The following is a 17,796-nucleotide window of genomic DNA, read 5'->3' on the forward strand; positions in this document are numbered from 1 at the left end:
TTCCAAATGAAGGGGATTTTGCCCTGAGAATGAGAACGCTCCAAATGGGGGCCTGAGACATTGGCCCCAATTCTTATATTCTGAGTCCCGTACGATGTCTCCTTTTGTTTGGTTTTAATGTGGGTAAGCAACCCATTCTGGACTCACCTGCAGGTGCCGGAGGTGGTCCGGCCCTGGGGGGGGGGGGGTGGTCCGGAGGCCTGGGGGGTCCGGAGGCCTGCTCACCGCAAGCCCTGGGGCAGCGCAGTGTCGACACGGAGGAGGCTCTGCAAGCCCCGCGCGCAGTGTAGACGCGGAGAAGGAGGCTCTGCAGGGAGCGGGGCGGGAGCGCAGGTGCCGCTCTGACGGCTCCATTTCGAAGCCTCATTTGTGTGTGTGTGTCTCTCTCCTTTCTCTTTACCGTTCATCAAGGAACATTCCAAACGTATTCGAAAGCAGCGTGGCCTAAGAACCCGCAGGTGCTCCGCGTCGACCCTCCACTATTACCAACTCAGGGCCGACACTGCTTCCGACGCCCCCTCCCCCTCCTAAACTACCGACGAAACACGAACCCCAGGATCGCACCCAATACACCAGGCGCTTACTGAACGGCGGCGTCGGAGCGCGGAGGCCTCGTTCGGAGGGCGTGTCCGCGCGCAGCTGCGGGAGGGGGTGGGGGCGCGACCCCGCGGGAGGCGGACCGAGCCCGCCCCCCGCGCGCGCGCGCCCCGCCCCCCGTCCCCCACCCGCCTCCTCCGCGGAGCGCAGCCCGCGAGCCTCGGGCGCCCACGCCGGCGGGAGGGGCCAGGGCCGCGCCCCGCGCCCCGCGTCCGCGTCCGGCTCCGAGCGGGCGGGCTGCGCCGGGAGCCGCCGGGGAGTCCGCCTCCGCCTGGCCGCGCCCGCCCCCCGCGAGCATGGGCGCCCACCCGCGCGCTGCCGTGGTCGCGGGGCTCCCGCCGCCCCGAGCGCTGCCGCTGCCTCTGCTCCTGCTCCTGCTGCTGTCGCCGCCAGGTACGGGCGCGGGGTCGGAGGGCCGGAGGGGCGAGGCTGCGGGGGGGACGGGAGGCAGGGCAGAGAAGGGGCGCAGGCCGGGCGGTGCGGGGTCGGGGAGGCTCGTCTCCCCTCCGGCCACCCCGCCCCGGGTCGTCTGGGTGCGAGCCGGGAGGGCCGTCGGTTCCGCTGTCTGCATCCCGCCCACCCCCTCGTCCTATGAATAGATGGCGAAACTGAGGCCGGAGAGGGCTGAAGACTGGGCGGGTGTCACCGTCGGGAGAGGGGCGTCGCTTCGCGGCTGGGGGGCCGGCGCGCCCGCCTCTCCGCGCTCCCGGCGGCGCCTCCCTCCGGGTGTCGGGTCTCGGAGAGGGGCGCGTCCCGGACGAGCCTGCCCTGACCCTGCCGGAAGGCCTGCTGGCGGTCTGGGAGGGCGGCAGACACCGAGGGGCCCGGGATTTGGCTGCAAGGGGAGCCTGTCGGGAGAGCGCGGTTTCTGACCCCTGGACGCTGAGGACCCCACCACCGCTCACGCAGCTTCTGCCTGTAGCCTCTCCCGGGTGTGGGAGGGGGGAGCGGGCAAGACCCCATTTCAAGATTAACCCGACTTCCCTGAGGATTCCCCTCATCCCCCCCCCACCCCCCGCCCCAGTTTATCCTCAGTTCTGTAACTGGGAAGGCACACAGCTGACTCACGTGGCCTGGGGTGTGGCTAATGAACAAAGGGGGTCCCCAAGGTTTCAGAGAGGTAAGGTCTTTGATCAGGCTGTAAAGACACACTCAGCAGGAACCACGGGTCTCAGTTCAAGATCATGGGAGCCATGTAGACACCCAGTTTCTCAGAGCGTTGGTGGCCAAACGTCCGTGGGGTCCCAGGCAGATGAAGGAGAGCCCCAGACCTGGGCTGCAGAACATCTGGCCCTGGGTGACCCTGGGCGGCCCTGGTGCGCAGAGTGGACTGGCCATCTCTCCATCATGGAGGTAGCAAGTGGCCGGGCCTAAGCTGGCTGCGTTTGCATCCCACCATGCCCGTAGTGACGTTGAAGGTAAGGGTGGTGCTTGAGCTCTTACGGGGTGCTAGCACTGAGAACTTCACTTAGAACAACCCTGTGAGGTGGCTGCGTTTTTCTAGGCAAAGACAGTGAGGCTCAGAGAGGTTAAACCCCTTGCCTGAGCTCACACAGCTTCCAAGTAGTTTGGCAGGATTGGCACCAGATCTTTCCAAATTCCAGCCCAGGCTTGTGACCACAGTTTCTCCCTGGAGGAGTGTGACCTCATGTGTCTTTTGGCCTCAGTTTCCCAGCCCGTAACTTGAGGGAGTGGGGCTCGTCTGGGAGTCCGGAGCTCCACAGAGTACCCCCAGCACGTGTAAGGAGGCTGTAGGTGGGTGGTGTCCCTGGTGAGGGGAAAAGTGACCATTACTTCCTGCAGTGGCCATCGCCTCCGAGGCTGAGCACCGTCTGTTTGAGAGGCTGTTCGAAGATTACAACGAGATCATCCGACCTGTAGCCAATGTGTCTGACCCCGTCATCATCCAGTTTGAGGTGTCCATGTCTCAGCTGGTGAAGGTGGTGAGTGCTGGCACCGCAGGCCATGGCCATGGGGTGCGGGGCTTCTGGAAGAGGCTTCCCCAGAACCAGCCTCCTGTTTGAATTCACTGTGCACTTTTTATCTCTCCTTCTAGGACGAAGTAAACCAGATCATGGAGACCAACCTGTGGCTCAAGCAAGTAAGTGAGCGGACCCTGGGCGCTGCTGCCCCCTGGTGGTGTCTTTTGTATTTGCTGTGCGGGACCCACAAAGAGCCCAAACAGCCAGCTTCACTCTGGTGAACCCAGATTGGGGTGACTGGCTAGTGTGTCTCTTCCTGGGCTTGGAGTCACATGCACTACTCCACGCTCCCCCTGGAAGTCAGCCCCCCAAGTCACAGATGACAGATCGCAGCTTGGAGGGAGAGACCTCCTCAGCAACACAGCAAACTAGGACAGACCTGGGCCTGGAGCGCAGCCCCTGACTTTGGGCTGGTGCCTGAGGCCACCTCCTTCCCTTCTTGCCAAAAATTTGCCCTTCAGTTCAAATCAGATGCTGTTGCTTTCTTTGGTAGAGTGGGAGCAGAGGCTCTGGATTTTCCTGTTCAGATTGAGGCCAAAGAAACAGGCTTCCACATGCCCCCCCCACCCCCCCACCCAGGGAGACTTTGCCCAGATCTAGGCAGATACCTCCCTGGACCAGTGTGACCCTTCGCCAGCCCACACAGCCTTTCCACACCCAGAAGGCTGGAAAGCCAGGAGGGCACGGTGCCCATTCAGCACTGTCCACAGGCTCACCTGTCTCTCCTCCCATCTCCCAGCCTCTATTCCCACACACTTCTCAGGCCCCGGTGGGACCATGGCTCCTTCCCCAGAACCCTTCAGACACCAGCCCCGCTTAACCTGGAGGTGGAAGAGGGCTGTGTCATTAGCACCCTGCTCCTGCCGGTGGGGAACACGTCTGAAAAAGCTCCCCGAGAGCTGTTTCAGGGACGTAAATAGCAGGTGCTTACAGCACGCACCTGGCCAGCACCAGCACTGACTGGAGGAAGCACTAGTGACCCTCACTGGTTGGTGAGGGGCTGGGCTTGCCCAGCCACGGAGGCAGTGTCTCCGGGTAGCCGGGAAGCAGCTTGCACACCCAGCCCAGTGCCATCTCCCCCACAGGCGCCCACGTGAGAAGTGGGGCTCCTGGGGTCTGCAGCGTGGAGGTGGGGGCTTCCCCAGAACAGCTGGTTTCCAGGAAGGGGACCGTGCTGTCCTTCCGCTGCCGCCTCCTCTCTCCCTGCCTGCTCCCCGCAGATTTGGAATGACTACAAGCTGAAGTGGGACCCCTCTGAGTATGATGGGGCGGAGTTCATGCGTGTCCCTGCACAGAAGATCTGGAAGCCGGACATTGTGCTGTATAACAAGTAAGGGACTGCCTGGCCCTCCTGGGACCTTTCCCAAGAGGGCTTCATTGAGATGTTAATTCCACAGGTGTTTACTGAGCACCTGCTATAGGCCAGATGCCGGAGAGAGCCACCCTGACTCCAGGACTTTACCACACACCAGGGGACAGGCATGAACTGTGATATCCAAATGTGCAGTAACAGACCAGATAGGGGGGTGGGGGGAGGAAGGGCGGTCTGCTGCCAGGGCCCTCACTGGCACTTGCCCTTCCCTGTAGGTCAGGACCACGGACCACTTGGTTCCTCTGCCCCCGGTGACTGAGCGCGCAGTTTCAGGAAGCCTCTCCGCTGTATCTCACAGCGTCTTCCTCTGCCAGGCTCAGCCTGCCCATCATGGCGCCTCCTAAACTGGCCTCTTTCCACATTTAAGCGTTGTTATTCGGCAAACATAAAATTTAATGGATGTTTTACAGTATGTACTAGTTTGTTCTCTGGGTATTGAAAAACATCATTTTTATACCTGTGCTTTATCTCTAAGGTTATGTTTTAACCATTAAGCATTTATCAGCAGAGTACTTCCTATAGAATTAATCTGATTTTAACGATTGAAAGCATTTCCGTGTTTAGGTTTTCATGCCATATTAGTACAAACTCATATGCTTTAACTATTAGGACTGCAGAAGCTATGTTTTTGGCTGAGTCCCACTTTCTGGTCACTGACTAAAAGAAGGGTCTTTAGCCACTCCAAAGATGGGCCGTGTTTTATTTATTGGCTTTCCAAGGAAATACATCATTCATAAATGTTTCTTTCAGGCAACTTGTATTTGTAAATTTAGTCCTCACAGAACTGGGACAAGGTAAACTCAAGTGGTTTGCAAAACATGAGCAGTCTTACCAGTCTTCTGATCCACAGGCTCTTAGGGAACTGGGCAGTGTTGAGAATTTTAGCTAAGCTAGAATTAAGGAAATGTGCAAAAATTTTAATGTCATGATTTGAATTTTTTTTAACGTTTATTTATTTTTGAGACAGAGAGAGAGAGAGAGAACATGAACAGGGGAGGGGCAGAGAGAGAGGGAGACACAGAATCGGAAGCAGGCTCCAGGCTCTGAGCCATCAGCCCAGAGCCCGACGCGGGGCTCTGACTCACAGACCGCGAGATCGTGACCTGAGCTGAAGTCGGATGCCTAACCGACTGAGCCACCCAGGCGCCCCGTGTCATGATTTGAATTTTATAGCTGTTTTCTAGCCGGCAATCTTGAGTGAACAGCTGGAGGACTTTAGGCTGTGAGTTTAACGGTGCTGCGTCACAGTGAAATGATTCAAATTGAGTGTGGTGAGGAGCAGATATCATAAGGAATTTCCTTTGAGTCTGAAACTGAAGATAGGTTGTAAAGAAAGTCACCCAACCCCTCCAAGTTAGAAGTCGTTTCTCGGGACTGATCCTCCGTTGAGAGTCTCTTCATGTTGACAGGAGAAACACCTTTTACGTCCTCGTGCCAAAGCTTCCCCTATGGTTTGTTTTCTCAAGTTCATTCTCTACCAGGATCCTCAGAAAGTGCTCATGGGCACAAGATGCCTTATGTTCTTACATGTTTATAATTCACTGCAGCCTTTTTAGAGAACATGTTCAGGTTGCTTAGCTGGATAGAGAAACTCCTTGGCTGAAATCTTCCTTCGTGAAAATCTTCTAAAAATGCCGACTGCTCCAGTATGAAGTGTCGCTGTCAAAATCTGATGCCAGTCAAACTGGGTGGCATTGGAAGACAAGGGGGACTCTGCCGATCAGCACGTGGGGACCACAAAGTGAACCAGCTCTGTCCTGGGCGAGCCGGGAGGCACAGTGCTGGCAGGGGGTGTTCTTTCAGCTCGGGCACCCAAAGGCTTCTTCCTTCATCTGGAAAGTCAGCTGTTTGGCTCTGTGCCACGGATGTGACACGTCTTTGCTCCAGGAAAGCTGGTTTCAAGTTCTGGGTCTTAGGGTTTGTTCTTTGGCTTTGGCTTTTCTCTCCAGAACTCCATCTTCGTGTACGTCAGAACTTCACCTACATTCTCTGTTCTTGTTGCTCAAGTTCTTGTTTCTGTTTGATGTAAAACTTGCCCTCTCTCTCTCTGGTTTCACTCCTGTGGCTGCGCTTTCTCTGGCACCTTGTTTCTTTTAGCCGTTGCTTCTAAGATGGTTTTTGACTCTTTCCTAAGGTGTCGGCTCTTGATACACCTGCTGTTGTCTGGCCAGGTTATTTAACATTTTCTGATTATGCTGCTCCTTCATGGCTTCCAGAGATCACTTAGCACTTCTTAATCTGTAATCCCAGGTAGGTTGTCACTGTCACCCGTTCTGGGCCTGTCCTGTTGGGGTCTGGCTTCTCTGCTTGTGATTCAGATATTCATCTTCACGCATTTCTTACAATACAATCTAATCCTTTTCCGCTGCTCTTGTTGAAATAGGTGGCCTTTGCCAAACGTTTAGGACGGGCTCCCAGAGGGAACAGGGTGGGTGGGGGTCTCTTTTCATCAGCTTGAGGGCCCCTGGGAAGGCAGGCTTCTGGGCCTGAGCCCAGCCGCTGCTGGATGCCTGCTTCTCCAGCTTGTAACCCATATTTCTCTTCTCAGCCTGTTTCTGACCTGGTTTAACTTGGGTCCTACCCTAAGCAGCGTTTTTCTGGGCGGGTCTCAGTCCTTCCAGAAGGGAGTCTGGGCGGGGCGGGGGGGGGGGAACCCTCGAGCCCACACCAGCCCCTGAAGGCCTTCCCTGCAGACCGCCAGTGGGCCCCACCACCTTTTTGTTTCCCTCCCCGAAACTGGAAGCTGTAAGGCCTGTGTTTCGCTGTTCCCCTTGCTGAGGAGTCAACGCAGACTGAGGTCCTCTTTTCTGAGGGACAGATGCCTCTTGGTGGCTTCTGTGCCTGGGGCTCTTTCCCTGGCGGCCACCACCTCCAGCTGATCCCGCATGGTCCAGGCAGGCTGCCCTGGGGTTGCTCACTGGACCCCACCCGCTCGTGGGAGGCTGCATGTAACCTGACTGTGATGACATGGTCACAGGCTTTTCTTTGCTGGGAACTTGGAGAATGTTCACACCACTCACCACCCTTGCCTCCCCCGAAGCTCAGTCTCCCTTAGAACGAGCCCTCAGCCGGTTGTGTGCACCCTCCTGGGCGTCTCTTTTTTGACAGCCTCGCACATGGGCTCCTGGGCCCCTCCCACCCCCGCTGGCTCTTACTGCCGACCATCCCCTGGACACCCCAAGGGCGAGACCATGGATCTTCTGGTCATTCTTTTTAGTCCACGAGACCCACCAGGTGCCCTGTCTGTGGCTGAGGCTGTGCCGCACCCCAGGGCCCAGCGGGGTCTTGGCCTTGCCCGTCTACCAGCGGCAGAGAGCAGAGGCCCTGCGCTCTGACCTTTTGATCCCTGGTCAGTAAAGCGAGGGGCTGGACTAAGGCAGGTGCCGGCGTGGGGCTCCTGCGAAGGACTGGGTCAGTGTTTTACATCTGTGGGCCGGCCTCTGCCTCTGAAAGCAGCCTCCCTGTAAATGTCGTCACAGAAGGGGCAGGCCTGCGGGCCGCACTAAGAGGTCCCCTTCTGTCCTGACGTTTTGTTGACCCAGGACACTGTCTTCCAAGGCAGTGAGGGCTGCGTGGGCCCTCCCCACACCCCTCCCCTTACCATGTGAGGACGGAGGGCACAGCAGGACTGTTGTGAGGACCAAACACGAACAAAGCCAGCAGGGCCCCTCTGGACAAACCGGCCGACCAGACAAGAGGGAGGCGGCAGCCTGGGGTCTTAACTGGTAGCAACTATCCTGCTCCACGGAGGCACAGGAAGGGGAGGGCCAGACAGCAGATGGAGGACATGGGCAGGACACGTCCCCTCCTGTCTCCACGTGTTACTAAATCACGGCAGGAACACACGGAGATCCCTGCATGTTTGGGTCTGTCACGTGCGTCAGCTCCTCAGGCAGATGGGTGGTGGCTCCTTCTAAAGGGTCTGAACTCTATGCCGCCAGCAGAGCTGACCCAGGGACATGTGTGGAGCCTGCCCCGGGCAAGGCCACCACTTGAGGGCCGGCTGCTCTGACTCTCAGATGCAGGACTTGGTACATCGGTCTCTGCATAAAAGGAGAGTGCGGGTATTGCAGGGAGACGAGACATGGGGAGAAACCAGGGAAAGATCAGGAAACTGAAGGCACGGGAGCCCGTTGTGCTGGATTTGAAAGACAAGGCATCAGAAAACATGATTGTTCAACCCAAGGCGGGGCGGGGGCAGGGGGAACACAGGGTCACAGTTCAGGTCTGGTGGGAGCCCATCTCAGTATGGTGGGAGTGGGCTCCCCACAGCTGGGCCTCACACACGTGTGTGCACGTACACAGGAGGTGCCCACGCAGAGACTGAACGAGGCTTTAATGGGATCCAAACCGCAGCAGCAGGAGGGCCAGATATCCCCAAAGGTTTCCTGCCTCGAGGACAACATTCATCTCATTTCTTTAAAGGGGGAAAAATCCCTTTCTGGCATTTGAGACGGTCTGCGATATCAAGGCCAAGTTATATTGAAAACAAACCAGTGACATGCCAGGGGTGGGGGAAGCATGTCAGATTGTTGCAGGAATGGAGCCTTGGGCCTCAGTGTCCCCGTCAGTCAGTGGGGAGGTGAACCGGGTGACCGTGCATGGCACACGGGGCTCTCCCGTTCTGTGGTTTTATAAGCCATCACTTGCTGCCTACTGCGGGTGGTGTGAGAAGCTGGCCCGGGCGACCGCGTGGTAACGACTGTGTGTCATTTGCCACCTGTCTCTGCAGTGCTGTTGGGGACTTCCAGGTGGACGACAAGACCAAAGCTTTACTCAAGTACACAGGGGAGGTGACTTGGATGCCCCCCGCCATCTTTAAGAGCTCGTGCAAAATCGACGTGACCTACTTTCCATTTGATTACCAGAACTGCACCATGAAGTTCGGCTCCTGGTCCTACGACAAGGCAAAAATCGACCTGGTCTTGATCGGCTCTTCCATGAACCTCAAGGAGTACTGGGAGAGCGGCGAGTGGGCAGTCATCAAAGCCCCGGGCTACAAGCACGACATCAAGTACAACTGCTGTGAGGAGATCTACCCCGACATCACGTACTCGCTCTACATCCGACGCCTGCCCCTCTTCTACACCATCAACCTCATCATCCCCTGCCTGCTCATCTCCTTCCTGACCGTGCTGGTCTTCTACCTGCCTTCCGACTGCGGCGAGAAGGTGACCCTCTGCATCTCGGTCCTCCTCTCGCTGACCGTGTTTCTCCTGGTCATCACCGAGACAATCCCTTCCACCTCGCTGGTGATTCCCCTCATTGGCGAGTACCTCCTGTTCACGATGATTTTCGTGACCCTGTCCATCGTCATCACCGTCTTCGTGCTCAACGTGCACTACAGAACCCCGACCACGCACACCATGCCCGCATGGGTGAAGACTGTTTTTCTGCACGTGCTTCCCAGGGTCATGTTCATGACCAGGCCCGCGAGCAGCGAAGGCCACACCCAGAGGCCAAGGCCCTCCTACAGTGCTGAGCTCTCAAATCTGAACTGCTTCAGCCGCACGGAGTCCAGAGGCTGCAAGGAAGGCTGTCCCTGCCAGGACGGGATGTGTGGCCACTGCCACCACCGCAGAATAAAAATCTCAAACTTCAGTGCCAACCTCCCGAGAAGCTCCAGTTCTGAGTCTGTCAACGCTGTGCTGTCCCTATCTGCTCTGTCACCGGAAATCAAAGACGCCATCCAGAGTGTCAAGTATATTGCCGAAAACATGAAAGCACAAAATGAAGCCAAAGAGGTAAGGATGTGTTATTACATCAGTTGTTTGTTCATTCGACAAACATCTGAGGTGGGTCAGGAGTCAGCAGCCTGTGCTTGGACCGGCCCCTCCATTTACCAGGTAGGGGTCCCTGGACGTGTGCCTCACTTACCGGAGCCAGTCCCCTCGTGCGCACAGTGGAACGACAGAGCCCGTCAGTGTGCCCTGGCGTTGGCCCCTGAGCTGCCAGCCGTCTGGGCCATCAGGACAGTGCCAACACACTTGGTCAGATGAGCTAGAAAAGGGCACGAGACCAGCCGGTTTGACAGCTTTTACTTTCCGATTGTGTTTTTTCCTTTACTGAGGAATAAAGTGTATGCCTGTTAAGTGTACACGTCTTCACATTTAGGTGTTCTCCCATGTAACCCTGAGTGCAGCAAGCACATGGGATGTGTCCCGTGCCCCTTCCCAGGCAGCAGCCCCTCCCCCTTGCTAACCACTGATCTGACTTCCTCGATTGGTTAGTTTTACCTCTTCTTGAACCTCATGTAGATGGAACTCCATAGTACAGACCCTTTCACATCTGACCTCTTTCATTCAACAAAATGCCTTGAGGCTTATAATCTTCGTGGTTTTTTACTGGTGGATAGTATTCTACGCTAGGGCTGCGCCACCTTCTGTTTGTTTATTCTACAGTTGTTGGACATGGGCTGTTTCTAGTTTGGGGCTATTGTGAGGAAAGCTTCCATAAATATTCTTACACGTCTTTTGGTGAACACGTATACTCATTTCCCCCGAATGTACACCTAGGGGTGGGATTGCTGGATCACTGGAGAGATGTATTTTTAACTTCAGTGGCTACTGTAAGGTTTCCGAAGTGTCTGATGCGTTGATACCCCACCCTGGGCAACGTTTGAGAGTCCACTTGCCGCACACCCTCACCCCCATGTGTGAAGTGGTACCTCATCGCTGTTTAATTAGCTTTTCCCTGTTGAGTAACGATTAGGAATCTTCTTCCTATGCTTACTGGCCATTTGTACATCTTCTTTTGTGAATTATCTAGTCAAACTCTTTTGCTCATTTATTTTAATTGGGTGAACTTAGATTTCCTCCAAAGATCTCATGCTAGAATTAATGTCAAGTATTAGGAATAGGGAAGTTTTACACTTAATAATATCAAATGTCTGGCTGCTCCCTGACCCTGTTTACCCCCAAGGTTATCAGAATCAGATCTGATAATTTTATGAGAAGTTTTGCTTTAAAATTAATTGGCTCTGCCTTAAGCTGCTTATTAGCAAAGAGCTAATTAACTGATCATTTCAGCTCCTCACACACTGTAGGTGATTACCGTTGACAGGGAATGACGGGGGCCTCTTTTATTATACCCTGAATGGCACATGAAAGTGAAGGAAACAGGAGGGAGAGAGCAACAGCTGTCTGTCCATGCACCCCACCCACCGGCACAGTTGCGGGCCCACCATGTGACTCTACAAAGGCAGAGCCTCCTGCTGAGCCTGTAATTTAGCCAACAAGTCAGGCACACCTTTAACTTCAGCTGAAGCAACCGTTGGAGCGTAAGTAAATGATCCGTGAACATCTCTCGTTTGTGTAACACTGACAACGTTTGCAGGTGCTCTCTACCCCTTTCTTTATCCATCTTGAAAAGAATCATTTCAGGTAGCAAAAATTTAATAAAGATTGAGATCTAAATACTGAAGACTCCATCAAGTTATTAGAAATTAACTCTATTTCAAAAATTACTTACTAGGCACCTGACAAAGTGTTAGTTTCACGAGGGTCTAAGACCTATTGTACAAAAGGACATTTTAAAGATTATTACTAAAAGGGAAGTCACAACCAAAGTGACCAGAAGATACATTAGTGGCAAACTGTGGCAAGTGGTTCATCTCAAGTGGCAACCACTGCTCATCTCTGGTCATCTGTCACCACAGGGGACTTGGGCCCAGTCATAGCTCTCCCATTTTTCCAGAAATAGAAATTGGCCCACAGGCCAGCATAGCGCAACCTGTCCATGCTGAGAAGACTCGAGCTGTCGGAAGAAGGTCTTCTTTGCCTGTGTTGTGTGACTGCCACGCCACCAACACGGTTTTCCAGAGAGGCTTTACCTTCCTAGGTCTACAGCTCAGCATGGCTGGTTCGCACTGTGAGTGGCCCCCAGGGACCTCACTGAAGGGCTGCTTTCCCAGGCCGCCTCCTGAGGGTGTGGGGAGCCTGTGTGTGACTACCATGGCCCTTCCGGCAGGGGAACACCATGGTGGCTGCCTGCCTTGGCTGTTCCCTTCTCCAGGCTGTTCGTGTGGGTCACTGCTTGCTCACGTTTGGCCGTATTAGTAAGAAGTTTAATTACTGTTAATACGCAAACTTGGGGTTGCACGGAAGCGCTCTTTGTTGGCGTATGTCTTTCACCCTGGGGTCGGCTCCACCATGCGAGCAGTTCTCTCAGTCTTGGAGGTGTGCCCAGGCCAGAGCCACGGTCTTCTGAGCTGACATTCTGAGATAGCTGGCTTCCTGTTGGGCTGAGACACACATGCATAGACACACACAGATACGTCTCTGTGTGTATACATCTGTACCTAGGTGTGCACGTGTATCTCTACGCGCATATTTTCATTCCTTCCAGAGTCTGACTTTCGATCAGCGATTTGGGAGTTTCCATTTGTTGTAACTACTGTTTGATCAAGGCTAAATTTCTGTCATCTTATTGCATGTTTCCCGACTTATTTTTCTTCTTTGCCTCACTTCGTGCTGAGCACTGGGAAGTCTGAATTGTTTCTGCTGGCTGGAAAGCCATGTGTTCCGTTTCTGTTCTGGAAGCTGTGCCTCAGTGACTTAGACCCACATGCGAGCTCTTCCAGATCCGTCTCCTCACTCCTTTGCATCTTGCCCCTGACCCCACTGTCCTCCCCTCTGGTCTTCCTTACTGCCTGGCCACACTGGATATGACCAGAGCTTTAGTTGTGGATTTGCGGGAATACAGCTTTGGGTTTTGCCAACCCTTTCTCTAGTCTATATCATTTTTTTTTTTTTTTTACGTCATCTTCACTAAACCACTGACTTACCCCCCTGCCCTCCTGGCTTTCTGTCCACACTGACCCACCTTGATCCCAAGTGTTCATGGTTAATCCTTCTGAGGCCTGTAGGCTTAAAAGTGTAAAAACTCATTTTTATGGCAGTTTAGCTGGATACAAAATTCTAGAAGTTCTTTTTCTTAAATACTTAAAAAATCCTCCTCCGTTGCCTTTTTGCTTCAGTATCACTAATGAAGTTTTAAGTTAATCTGAATGCTGTTTCTTTGCGATGAATCGATTCTATCTAGAAGCTACTGGAATTTGTAGAGAAATCCAGTGACCTCAAACACAGTGTGTTGGTGTGGATCTCTCCTAAACTGTTCGGCATCCTTAGGAGCCATTTTATCCTGAGGTTTTTCATCTTTGGTTCAGAGGGAATCGAGGTTTCCTCCGTGAAGATTTCCCATCCCCATGTCTCTCCCTGAACTGCACACATCTGCTTCCAGCCCCCCACCTCTTCCTTCCTGCCACCCTCACCCCTCCTCACGGGTTCCTTTCTGCCAGCTGTCCCCATCCTGAGTCTTTTCCTCCACTTTTCTGTCACATTTTTACTTGGTTCTTCTGTGACATTGCTTCATGTTCCCTATGCTCTCTCTGATCTCTGGGGATATCCTCTGTAGTTTAAACCCTTAACCTGTCTGTTCTGTGAATTTCCTTCCAGATAGTTATGTTTGTGTTCTGAGGCCTGTAAACTCACTTTTTCAGGGGCATCAGCCTTGCTGGATGGTATTTGGGGAGGCTCCACAAGGCAGGAGACCCATGTAGCCAGACTAGACTAGGCCTCCCTTCAAAGGTGCTTCCTTCCCTCCAGGTGACCTTGTCCCTCAAGGGATGTCTCTCAACCTCCCAGCTTTTCACCTCAGCCAGGCTGTCCTCACTCACATGTTACCTGCGTCTCTGGGCTGGGACCAGGCAGGGAGCAAAGAGGCAGAGCCGTAGGGGTGAGAACAGCACAGCCCAAATCTTCCCCACCCCCTCCCTGTCCCTGAGGCCCTCCTCTGGCCCCCCTAGTGGAACCCGGCCGGTGCCACAGCCTCTAACATATGGGCTCCCCTTGCTTCTGGGACATCTCTAGGGCCGGGCGAGGAGAAGGAGCCAAGAGCTTGCACTAGTTCACCATTTTGCCTGACGCTTCTTTGTTATCATTAGTCCCAAAGTTTCCGGGCCCATATGATGCCTTCAGGACTTTCAGAGTTAGACACAAATTGTCACCCAGCTGTGTTTGTGCAGTACATTTGTGCTCACGTGGAAAACTCGAGACCCGTCTGTGTTCACCAGGCAAAGCCGTGCAAATTGCTGTCAGAGGAAGATCTGTGGTTGGATGAGGGTCATCTTTTTTTTTTTTTAATCAGTGTGACTATCGATAGGTACTATTCATTAAGGACTCTGTGCCAGAACATTATTTCACTTAATCCTCATCATAACCCTCTGAGGGGAGTACTGTTCTTATCTGCATTTCACAGATGGGGAAATTGAGGCAAAGAGAGGTCACGTAACTTACCCAGGTTCTCAGACGCTGCGATGAAAATCAAAGTCTACCTGCTACAGCCTTAGGAGGGTTAGCTGGTAGGGGTGGGTGGGAACCACAGGTTCATTGTGTGTTTGAGGCACTTAGAAACCAGCCTTAGGAATCCACACAAAGTACTAGCGTTATAATTCTAATTTTAGCCAAATTCCTTAGTATCTTCAGGAGGACACATCTCCAGTTCATGGCAGTAAAAGAAAACCCTTGTCTCCCAGTCCCATTTCAGTGTACTTAATTAAATCACTAAATCACATGCTGCCTCTTTTTTATGTGATTATTTCTTCAAAATCAGTTGATTCATTGGTTCTCTCTTCCTCAATTCAATTACAGTTTCCTTGTCTTCCCAGTTGTCTAGGAGTGTAATTAACATACAATTCTCCTTCCTATTTCAAGCCTGAATTAGGGCTGTGTTATAGACAATTAGTCTTGCTCTTTCTACCGTCTTTTACTTTATTGTCAGCAATTATTTCTGATTTTCAGCCTGTCCTCTCACTGTTCAGAGTTCCACGATACTTTGGCCTTAGTGTTGAAGAAGATATTTGGTTAGCTGGGCAGGGCCAGGGGGCAGAGGGAGAGAGATGATGGCCTTGCCCTGCTTTACTTATTTCCTTTTGGAACAGATGTTAAATGGAAATTAGTATCTAACACTGGATAAGAACCAGCACTTTGAAGCAATAGTAAACGATGGTTGGATTGTATTAGTTACTCTAACAAAGTCCAGGAGTCCACAAGTCAAGTAACTGGTTTTCCTAACTTTATAAATTAGAATTCAGTTTAGAAAAAAATAGGCTATGTATACATGAAGACATTTCTGGTTGTTTCATTTTTTGTTTATTTTTAAGTAAGCTGTATGCCCAACTCAGGGCTTGAACTCACAGCCCTGAGATCAAGAGCTGTTACACCCTACCGCCTGAGCCAGCCAGGCGCCCCAAGAAATTTCTGATTCAAAACAGACCGAATGTGAATATTTTATACCTGCCTCTTGTAATGCATAAAGGGGGACTTGAGAACAGTGTTTCCTCAGACTCCATTAGGAAACAGGGCTTCTTGCAGAATGGCTTCTGCTGCCGCGACATATTTATTCGGTATTCAGTTCTGAAAATGTGTCCACTCTGCCCTTCCCTTCCTGCTTTACGTTTTCCTCTTTCACAATTTTTGTTTTTGTTTTTGTTTTCCAGATTCAAGATGATTGGAAGTATGTCGCCATGGTTATTGATCGAATTTTTCTGTGGGTTTTCATCCTGGTGTGCATTCTAGGGACAGCAGGATTGTTTCTGCAACCTTTGATGGCAAGGGATGACGCTTAAGCACCAAACTGTGTTTGCCAGAGGCTTCCTGGCATGCAGAGGGGGACTCGTTTGTTTTTATTGTGTAAAATACACTTGGCCGTAAAATGTACCATCTTCACCGTGTTCAGGCCCACAGCTTGGTGGTGTTAGTCATCGTTGTGCAGCCGCCACCGCCATCTCCAGGACTCTTCGTCTTGTAAGACCGCATCTCCGCACCCACTGAACACTAACTCCCTGTCCCCTCTCCCCCTGAAACCCACATTATACTGTTTTGACTACTTTAAGTACCTCATATAAGCAGAAGTGCACACTATTTGTCTTTCTGTGATCGGCCAGTTTCATTCAGCATCATGTCCTCGGGGCTCACCCATGTTGGAGCAGACGTCAGAATCTCCTTTCTTTTTAAGGCTCAGCCGTGTTCCATCGCACGTCTATTCATGTTGCTTATCCGCTCATCTGGCAGGGGACACTGGGGCGGCCCCCACGTTTTGGCTGTTACAGATACGTGTGCATCCATGTTCACAGCAACATTATCTGTTTGAGACCCTGCTCTCGATTCATTAGGATATATGCCCAGAGGCGGAATTGTTGGGTCCTGTAGTAATTCTATTTTCAACTTTCTGAGGAACAACCGTACTGTTTTCCAGGATGGCTGCACCAGTTTGCATTCCCACAGGGGCTCCAATTCTCCGCATCCTCATCAACATTTGTATTCTGTTTTTTTTTTATAATAGTCATCCTAACGGGTGTGAGGTGGTATCTCATTGTGGTTTTGATGTGCATTTATGTAACGATTAGTGATGCGAAGCATCTTCTCCCGTGCTTATTGGCCGTTTGTGTGTCTCTTTGGAGAGGTGTCTGTTCAGGTCCTTTTCCACTTTTTTTTTTTTTTTTAAGTTTATTTTAAAGAGCACAAGCAGGTGAGGGGCAGAGAGGGAGGAGACAGGATTTGAAGCCAGCTCTGCGCTGACAGCAGAGAGCTCAAGGCGGGGGCTCAAACTCACAAGCCAAGCTATTGAGATCACGACCTGAGCTGAAGTCAGACGCTCAACTGACTGAACCACCCAGGCGCCCTTTCTTTTCCACTTCTCAATTGGGTTGATTGTGGTTTTTAGTTAAGTTTTAGGAGTTCTCTATATGTTCCAGATATTAATCTCCTATCAGAAACAAGATTTGCAAATATTTTCTCCCACTCTCTGGGGTGCCTTTTCACTCTGTTGATAGTGTCTTCTGATGCACAAAATTTTTAACTTTTCATTAAGTCCAGTTTATCAACTTTTTGTTAGCTGTGTTCTTCTGTGTCATATCCGAGAAATCACTACCAAATCCAGTCTTGTAAAGAATCTGTCCTGTTTTCTTCCAGGAGTTTTACTGCTTAACTCTTACATTTTAGGCTCTTTCTCACACTTTCTATCATCAAGCTACTGGCACTGTTTTTAGCATTTCAAGGTTTACTTATTTATCCAGTTGTCTTGGTTTTTATCAAAAGAGATTCGTGCAAGAAAAAAGTCAAGAGTATTTATTATAGATAACTGATCATTTAACCAGCCTTTTTGGTAAGGTAGAGAAACATCAAAATATAGTTCTGCAGTGTGAAGTAATATACTCTACTAAAGAATATGTAAATATGGGCTAAATATGAAAACGGTTTCCTCTTTGTGCTGGTTGAGGCATAATTGGACAGGAAAACTTGCTCACAAATGTGGAAATCCATCTGGTTCAGTATCACAACAGATTTCCCAAGGGTTTTCTTACTTGGCCTGTGATCTCCTTGAAGTTTTGTACCATTTCAGCAATGCCCTACCTACTCCCATTTCCTCCCATGTTCACTCCTTGTCCCACTCCTTGTTCATCGTTGGTTTCCAAGAGTCTGAGGGCCGTGCCTCCTTCACAGAACGCCTCAGCCTTTATCTCGCATCATCCTAAGGAACTATGCTATGAAAAGGTATGCCCAGTCACACATCCATTGCTAGTAAACCGTTGGAGCAGCATTTCTCAACCTTGGCGCTATTGGCATTTGTGGCCAGATAACTCTGTGCTGGAGAGACATTGTAGGATTTTTAGCCTCCATCTGGCCTCTACCCACTAGATGCCAAGAACATACTCCCGGGTCCCTTGCCAGTTATAACAACCAAAAATGCCTCCAAAAATTAAGTGGTCCCTCAAGCACAAAACTGTGCCCGATTGAGAACCACTGCTGTAGACAGATTATTAAGAAGACGGTATTCCAGTATGGA

General features: G+C 51.8%; 1 protein-coding gene across 1 annotated transcript; it reads left to right on the forward strand.

Annotated features, from left to right (window-relative positions):
• The first annotated feature begins 893 nt into the window (after positions 1–893).
• Positions 894–15,871, forward strand: CHRNA3 (cholinergic receptor nicotinic alpha 3 subunit). Its single transcript, XM_047101120.1, has 6 exons — positions 894–990; positions 2,401–2,540; positions 2,654–2,698; positions 3,800–3,909; positions 8,684–9,695; positions 15,449–15,871. The coding sequence occupies exons 1-6, from the start codon at positions 894–896 to the stop codon at positions 15,575–15,577; spliced, it is 1,533 nt and encodes a 510-aa protein (XP_046957076.1). The 3' UTR covers positions 15,578–15,871.
• Positions 15,872–17,796: the final 1,925 nt, after the last annotated feature.

This window comes from Lynx rufus, unplaced genomic scaffold (assembly GCF_022079265.1).
Source record: "Lynx rufus isolate CCGP_SWC_20201006 ecotype Redwood Valley unplaced genomic scaffold, mLynRuf1.p SCAF_57, whole genome shotgun sequence".
Lineage (NCBI taxonomy): Eukaryota > Metazoa > Chordata > Mammalia > Carnivora > Felidae > Lynx > Lynx rufus.